This window comes from Lipotes vexillifer, unplaced genomic scaffold (genome assembly GCF_000442215.2).
Source record: "Lipotes vexillifer unplaced genomic scaffold, Lipotes_vexillifer_v1.1 scaffold225, whole genome shotgun sequence".
In the NCBI taxonomy this organism is placed as follows: Eukaryota; Metazoa; Chordata; class Mammalia; order Artiodactyla; family Lipotidae; genus Lipotes; species Lipotes vexillifer.
In genome coordinates, this window is record NW_006787630.1 from 147536 (window position 1) to 155914 (window position 8379).

Consider the following 8379-nt stretch of genomic DNA (forward strand, 5'->3'; position numbering starts at 1 on the left):
GCAGGAGGTGGGGTGATAGATGTACCACTGAATGAATGGATGAGCGGCGGCGAGGGGAGCGTGCAGTTGCCTTCCTTGGCTGCACGAGGGGTTTGCACTTTCTCTGTCCCCCAGCAGAAGGTCGCCGTGCCTCTTTGATCTTGGACCCTGTTGACACAGCTCAGGGCCGTGTTGGATTTCCGAGCTGAGTTTCCAGGAGCCCAGATGCCCGGCGGTGCTCTCGCCTGGGCCTCCTGTGGTCCTGGGGTTCCTGGCTTCACTGCCCGCATTCTAGAATTAGGGATGGCCGGGCAGCAGCCCTGAACCCCAGCTTCTGACACTAGTGTTCTCTTGCTAGGTCACGGCCACTTGCCCCGGGGATCATGGATCCTGCACACCTTGAGTCCCACTGGGGTGATGTCAGACCAGCACCATCCTTGCTGCCCTCCAGGCCCTTTCCCTGCCCCTCTTCTCTCTCACATTTGAGGAGTGGCTGCCTGGGCTCAGACTTAATTCCTCCTGGCCTGCGGTCCTAGATCTTGGCCGGCCGTGCAGGCGAGACAGTGGCTCCTCCCTCTGTCGCAGGGATGGGGCTGCTCCCCTCCTTTCTCTTCCCCAGTTAGTCTCGGCTATAGGCAACTGGTGATGCCACCGAGCACGCCCAGAGGTCGTCCCGCAGGCTCCCGGCCCCGCTGTGCTGTCTGGGCCCTGCCAGGGCCCCAGGGGCAGGACCCCTCACCTGGGTGGTGCCCCCAGGGGCCCCCATTCTTGGAGTTAGGACCGGGGATGCAGAGGACCCGAGGGGGACACGTGACAGAACCGGGGCTGTGGATTGGGGCCGAGTTCATTTGGTTCATTCGGGAAAAATGTGTGTGGTGCCTTCTGTGGGCTGGGCCTGTGCTGGGGCTGGGTGTGAGGCTGCTGGCAGAGCCCCGCCCTCGGGGAGCAGCAGGCCAGGAGCAGGTGGGGCGCTGGGGGCGCTGGGGCCCTTCCTGGAAAATGTGAGTTTGGGTTTCTGTGCAGTGAGTTGGGGTGGCGTTCGGGAGGGGCAGGGCCCGATGCGTGGGCGACGTGAACAGTGGTGTCACGCGCTGGCCCCGGGCCGCAGTGCCACGGCGGTCCTCGTGCAAGGTTGGGCTGGTCGCGTTGCGGGGGACAGTGGGGGCCAGGGGACCCACAGACACGAGCCCGGAGTCTGAGTACAGCCAGGACCTGGGCCCACTCGGCGTCCTCGCTGGGAGGGGGTGTGACGGTAGGTGCCCTCTGCACCTGTGCAGGTGTGTGGCTAGAACGAGGCCCATCACGGGGTCTCACACGGTCTTGCTTGAGGGGGGCCTTGCTCTTCTCCCTGGTGGGCAGCCGTTGAAGGTTTTTTTGTTTGTTTGTTTTTGTTTTTTGCGGTACGCGGGCCTCTCACCGTTGTGGCCTCTCCCGTTGCGGAGCACAGGCTCCGGACGCGCAGGCCCAGCGGCCATGGCTCACGGGCCCAGCCGCTCTGCGGCACGTGGGATCCTCCGGGACCGGGGCACGAACCCGCGTCCCCTGCATCGGCAGGCGGACTCTCAACCGCTGCGCCACCAGGGAAGCCCGGTTTTTTTTTTTAATAGATATTTATTTGGTTGCACTGGGTCTCAGTTGCAGCTTGCGGGCTCCTTAGTTGCAGCACGTGGGCTCCTTAGTTGCGGCTCCCAGGCTCCTTAGTTGTGGCATGCAAACTCTTAGTTGCAGCATGCGAACTATTGGTTGTGGCATGTGAACTCTTAGTTGTGGCATGCATGTGGGATCTAGTTCCCCAACCAGGGATCAAACCTGGGCCCCCTGCATTGGGAGCGTGGAATCTTCCACCAGGGAAGTCCCCGTGACCAGATCTTCAGGGGGAACTGACCAAGGGCCGGGCAGGATGAGCTGGAGCTGCCAGGGACCCCCGGGCGGCGGCTACAGCAGATAGGCCTGGTCGTGAGGTCCAGGTGGGCCTCGCACCCCGAGACTTCTCTGAGAAGGAGGCTGTTGGCTCGGGCGTGTTGGGGGGCCCGGGTCCCAGCTCCCGGCACCGGGTGCCGGCAGCACGTGGGCTGAGTTGGGCCAGGGGGTGGGCACCTGGAGAGGACGCTGTGGCGGCTCTGCGTCCCCCGGAGCCTTTCCTCCCTCCCTCCCTCCCTGGCCAGTGGTGGCCGAGCTCTGGCCAGCTGGGCCTGTCGGTTACACAGCCCAGGGCCCGCAGCTCCGGCCTTCCACCCACAGCTCTGCCGGGGGAGGTGCCTGCTGGGACTGGCACCTGTCACTCAGTCGCTGTTGGCCCTGAGCACGGGTGACACGCCACCCTCAACATGCGGCTGGTGGGGCTTTCCTCCGGGGGCCTGGCCTCTGCAGCCGCCACCTCCACACCCTCCTTTCTCTGTCCTTCCTGGCAAGGTGGCATGGCCCGGGCGGGGTCACTGACCATCCCGCCTCCTGGACCGCACTGTCCCCAGGGTGTCCCTTTTGCTGCGTTCTCCCCCAGCTTTATTGAGACGTAAGTGCCACGCGTGTTGTGTGGTTTAAGGGGTGCACGTGAGGACTTGACATGTGGATTGTGACATGATCGCCCATGAGGCCCGTCACCGCCCCCTCACCTCACTAGTGCCTTTTGCTCCTGCACTTGATCACGGTGCTGTCTTCGCAGCGGCTCCTCTGCCCCCGGCAGGGTTCGGGCCACGCGCCTCGTCCAGGAACCCCGACGTCTCCAGGGCCAGTTGTGTTTCCGGCTTCTGAGGGGTCCGTCTTCCGTTTCTTGGTTTTCGGGGCGTGTCCCAGCTGTGTCATCTGTGTTGGGCACTGGGGCGTCCCCCGTTCTCCCTCGGCCACTCTCTGGCCAGTGATCACGGCTCCTCCGTGAACACCCGTTGTCCCTTGGCTGTTGGCACAGGTGCGTGCACGTGTGTGAGACCCTCGGTGCCCTGTGCTGCCTCTGGGGAGCTCTGGGGGGGCTGCCTGTCCTTTTTGCACCTGTTTTGGAGACGCTGGCTGTGGTCTGAAGTCAGCAGGCTCTCTCTGGATCTCCCCGCGCCCTTGTGCTCATGCAGCTCGCTTGCCCTTCCTGCAGTTCAGGGGGGTGGACACAAGGGGCAGCGCCCCGGGGCCTGAGTGGCTGCCCTTCTCCACCTCAGCTGACCTGTGGCTGCAGGGGTTCGGGCTTTAGTGGCCACTGGTCTGATGTTTCTGGTGAGAGGCCCTTCCAAACACCAGGAGGGCACGTGTCTTTTTACAGTAGCATAGTATCAAAAACAGCGCTTCTCACTTGGGGGGTCCTGCCCCCAAAGGACACTGGGCAATGTCTGGGGATGTCTGTATGTCACACTGAGAGGATCCTGGCATCAAGGGGGCAGGGCCAGGGGTGCTGTTCAACACCCCAGAGTGCCCGGGACGGCCCCAGTGTCAGCAGTGCTGCGGGGACCCTGGTCCAGAGGAAACCACGCAGGGCATGGCATTCTTGTGTGTCGCCTCCCCTCCCCCACCCCGCCCCCTGCAACGAGGGAGGAGTGCGTGGACCCCTCAGGGAGGTGTGGGGTCACATAGGGTCCTTGCCCCTCCTGCCTCAGAGCTGGGGTGGGGCCTTGGTGGGAGTGGGCGCCTGGCCTCTGGTTGATGTTGCAGCAGCGGTGGGATGGGAGGTGGCATTGGGGTAGTTACCACTCGGTAACAGAACCAGAGTCGTATTCTTTTATTCGTGAAAGGACCCAGGGCCTTGATGGAGGTCCTAGAAAGGGGCAGCTGCAGTGAGGCGGCCTCTGCTCTGTCTCCCCAGGTGGGCTCGGGCATCCGTGATCAGTTACTCAGACGTGGGTGGAGGGCCTCCTGCTGCAGGATAGTGTGGTCACTTCAGGCCGCTCGGAACCCATGTCTTCTCCAGGAGCTCCCGGGCAAGGAGGCGGGCAGCAGATGCCTGAGAGAGACCCCCTGAAAGGCAGCGGTGATGGGTCCCAGTGCAGAGGGGAGCTGCCTGCCTTGCGCCCACGGCACCGGTGGCTGTGAGCCGGATGGCGTGCAGGGCAGGACGCAGCTCATGCCCTTTGTTGGGGTGGGGGACGCAGGTGACTCTGAGACAGGGTGGGGAGGATGAGCCCAGGCGGGCTGGGGCGAGTCTGGGGGGTTCTGAGTCCCCAAGAGGGGGCCTGGGGGCTTCAGTGCATGGGTGAGTGGGGACCTGTGTTGGTTATCAAGTAGGGGTTTGAGGCCGTGCGTCCTTAGGCTACAGAAGTTCTCTCCTGCTGTAACTTAGTAGCTGAAAATAACACACAGGAAGATTCTCAGGGTCAGCAGTCTTGGGGGTTCTGCCTTGGGGTCCCTTAGGACGTTGTAGAGCACGAGCTAGCTGGCGCCGCCTCATCTGAAGGCCCGATGGGGCCGGAGAAGCCGCTTCCAGGGTGGCCCCTCATGTGGCTCCTGTCCACATGGGCCCTCAGGGACGGTGCTGCCCCCCCGGCCCCCGCGAAAGTCCTACAGAGGACGGGGAGCCCCGTGACTCGTCTTGGAAGCGACAGGCCATCCTTGGTCAGATTCTTTTTGTTGGAAGGGAGGCACTGAGTCCAGCCCGCCCTCCAGGAGGGGTCAGCCTCCCCCTCTGCATGGAAGACATCCCAGAGATTTGTGGGCACATTAAAGCCACTAAATTGCAGTCCCTGCACGTGGAGGTGGACAAAAGTGGGGATACGGGTTTGCCGCTTAGAGGGTGACAGGGCGGTGAGAGGCTGGAGCAGGAGAGGAGCCCTCCCCCACGCCGCAGTGCTGGTGCCGGGTGGGGCTGGCCGGCGGCACACGGAGCAGGTCAGCGCCGTAGGAAGACGCGTAGGAAGACGCGGCAGCCACGTGGCCCCGTTCAGGGGTTTCTGCTCTGATCCCTTGATCCCGGAGACAGAGCCTCCGTGCGCCCTTCTCTGAGGTGGGGCCTTGACACCTGACACCCGGAGGGTGGTGGGACAGAGAGGGGAGGGTCCCCGGGCACCCGCAGGGCCTCTGGGCTGACAGGGACATGGGCCTTGGGGCTGTTCATGGGCCTTGGGGCTGTTCATGGACCTTGGGGCTGTTCAAGCGCCAGAGTCACGCTTGGTCTCGGGGTGGCGTGAGGTTGGGTGGGTTACAGGTTCAGGGGCTGCTGGGGACTGTGGGGGGCACGGCACGGCCCCCTGCGAAGGCCCAGCGTGGCCTCGACGCAGATGCCAAACTCGTGCCCTGAAGGAAAGCTGTTCTGATCAGAACAGCCGTGGGTCGGCGGGACGTTGTCACACAAGGGCATGTGGGACAAGGGAGCTCGTCACGTGACCAGTTAAGGGGGTGGCGGCATCTGGGGGAGACACTTCACTGCTCCCGGCCTCCAGTTCCTTGGCTGCGGCCAGAGTTGAATTCAGACCCAAGTTGCCGCAGGTGCTGTGGCTGCTCCCTTCCCGTCCCTGCCCACGTTGTTGTCCCGACCTCCTCCGAGCCTCGGCTGCCCCTGTAGACAGGGTGTGCGTGGGAGGACGCGGCCCGCCCTGTTGTCCGGGCAGCAGCGGCTGGCCAGGCGCATCCCCACCTCGAGCCTCGTGGGCGGGACTCCGCGTGTTCGGGGCCCCTCGTGGGCGGGGCCTCTCGTGTGCAGGGTGCGGTGAGCCCACGGCTCGGGTCACGGGTCCGGTCCCGCTGGGTCTCACTGGGCCATTTGCAGGCACGGGCGAGAGCGGGAAGAGCACTTTCATCAAGCAGATGCGCATCATCCACGGGGCGGGCTACTCGGAGGAGGACAAGCGGGGCTTCACCAAGCTGGTGTACCAGAACATCTTCACCGCCATGCAGGCCATGATCCGGGCCATGGAGACCCTGAAGATCCTCTACAAGTGCGAGCAGAACAAGGTGAGGCCCCGGGTGGGAGCGCTGGGCACGGCTGTGCTGCTGGCAGCTGCTCGCAGCCCCGTCCTACAGTTGGCAGAGTGGGTCCTGGCCCCCTCTGAGGGCCAGCGTCCTACCAGGCACTCCACGCACTGTATCAGGCCCTCTGTGACCCCGGGGGGGTGGCACGTTCTCTTGTCTTCAGTAACAGCTTTATTGAGAAAATGTACATACCAAGTCACCCATTTAAAGTGTGCAATTCACTCATTTTTAACATATTCACAGAGTTGTGCAACCATTGCCTCTAATTCCATAACATTCTCATCACTCCAGAAAGAAACCCTGTCCCCACTGGCAGTCACCTCCCCTACCCCTAACCTGGCCCCTGACAACCAGGAATCCACTCCCTGTCTCTGTGGATCTGCCTGTTCTGGACGTTTCCCATCAATGGAATCACACCCTGTGTGTCTTTCTGTGTCTGGCTTCTCTCACTGAGCATCGTGGTCTCAGGGTCCGTCCATGTTGCAGCGAGTGTCAGTGCCTCTCTCCTCTTTGTGGCTGAGTGATGCTCAGTGTGTGGAGGGACACATGGTTTGTCCATCGTCCGTCGAGGGACACGTGGTTGTTTCCACTCTTCTGGCTCTCGCAGACATGCTGCTGGAACATTCGTGTGCAGGTTTTTGTTTGCACGCCTGTCCTGGTTTCTCCCGGGCGCGTCCCCAGCAGTGGAGGTGCGAGGTCCAGGGTAACTCTTGGTTTGCCTTCCAGAGGGGCTGCCTGCCTGCTGTCCGAGCGGCGTTGCCCCGGCCGTGCACCAGGGGCCTCTCTCTGGCGGCCTCCCTTGGCTTTGCTTTTGTGGATCTGTTTTCGGGGACTTCTCTTTCAACTCCAGCAGTTTGCCTGGGCTGGCACGTGGCACCATGTATTGGACCATGTATGTCCAACAGGGTTTAAATTAATCTGTTTACTTTGAGGCTTAAGAAGGCCAGTCAACCAGATTTCTGATATTGGCGTCTTCCTGCCTTGATGCCCGGTCCACGGGTCATCAGGAACCCTACAGGGCCCAGCACTGGGTCTGGGGCCCGGCCAGCCTGGCTGTGGGGCTGAGCATGTAGGGCCTGCTGGAGCCTCTCACACTCTGGTTCGTAGGATTGCTTGCAGCTGAGGCCCCTCAGAGTCCAGGCCCCACTTTAACCGTGGAAGTCCAGAGGCATCTGGAACAGGGATTGGCAGACTAAGGCCTGTCTCTGTAGGTGCAGCTTTGCTGGCATGGGCCACGCCCACTCGCTTACACGTCATCCGTGGTGGCTTTTGCTGCAGCAGCAGGGACAGCGTGCCCGTAGAAACAGACGTCTGGTCCCTGGCCTACATGCATTCGCAGTCGGGGGTTTTCTGGGGCTGGTGTCTGCTTCTCCAGGCCCGGATTGGGGGGCTGGGAGGGTGAGGCAGGGCTGAAGGACGCTGTTGTGCGGGGGCTGGGGCGGGAGAGCATCCCTGGGAGGCGACCGGTGGGTTCCAGAGCCTGGGCTGGGGCCCCCTTGTTCCTTGTTTGGGGTTCTGCCCAGCTGTGTCCCCTCCCCAGTCGCTCAGCCGTGTGGGTGGGACCATCCTGAGCATGGGCATGTGGAGCAGGCTGGAGGAGAGATAGGGGTCTCCTGGGAGCCTTCTGCCCCCGGTGGGGTGTGTGTGTGTGTGTGTGTGTGTGTGTGTGTGTGTGCGTGCGTGTGTAGGTGTGTGCGTGCGCGTGTGTGTATCTCTGGGGTGGTGTGTCTCAGTGAGGCTGTTTAGGAGTGGGTCTCTGAGCCATGTGGTCCAGGGTCGGTGTGGAGGCTCCATCCCAGGGGCATGAGTCATTGGACCACTGGACTGTTGTGATTAGCTCAGCCTCCCCTTCCTGGTGGGTTGCTCTGGTCCCCAGACCCCATCGCAGGCTGCACACGAGAGGACCTATGCCTTCAGAGATCCCGAGGATTTCAGGAGCTGTGTGCTTGGAATCGGGGGGCAGGTTCTTCTTAGGTCACAGCAGCTCTCTGTGCCTCGGTTTCCTCACCTGCAGCATGGGAACACAGGGGCAGCCAGTGGTGTTTGTTCCTCTGTCCTGTTTGGGTGCCCCGGCACCGAGGTGTGTGGCGGCCGGGTGGGCCCTGCTCCCGGGAGCTGCCTCCATCTGCATTTTCCTTTGGGGGCCTGGCACTGAGGGGCGATCGCTTCCGGTCGCCCTTGCGTCATCCTGACGCATGTTCATGGGAAACGGGAGTCAATGGTTCCGAGTCGGTTGCCGGGTGCTGGCGCTGAGTGTCCCGGCCTGCCCCTCCCCGCACAGGCCAACGCGCTCCTGATCCGGGAGGTGGACGTGGAGAAGGTCACCACCTTCGAGCACCGGTACGTGAGTGCCATCAAGACCCTGTGGAACGACCCCGGCATCCAGGAGTGCTACGACCGCCGGCGGGAGTACCAGCTCTCGGACTCCGCCAAGTAGTGAGTGGGGCCGGGCCGGGCCTGGGCGGAGGAGGGTCTGCGCGGCCTCATTAGCCGTGACGGGGCGGTTTCCCCACAGGG

The 8379-nt window shown here is 62.9% G+C and overlaps 1 protein-coding gene across 1 annotated transcript in view; it reads left to right on the top strand.

Moving 5' to 3' along the window:
- The window catches only part of GNA11 (G protein subunit alpha 11), a 20827-nt gene that overhangs the window by 5647 nt on the left and 6801 nt on the right, over positions 1-8379 (top strand). The window contains exons 2-3 of the mRNA XM_007460326.1: positions 5660-5844; positions 8144-8298. Of these exons, the coding sequence (XP_007460388.1) occupies positions 5660-5844; positions 8144-8298 (340 nt within the window). The remainder of the gene's footprint in view (positions 1-5659; positions 5845-8143; positions 8299-8379) is intronic.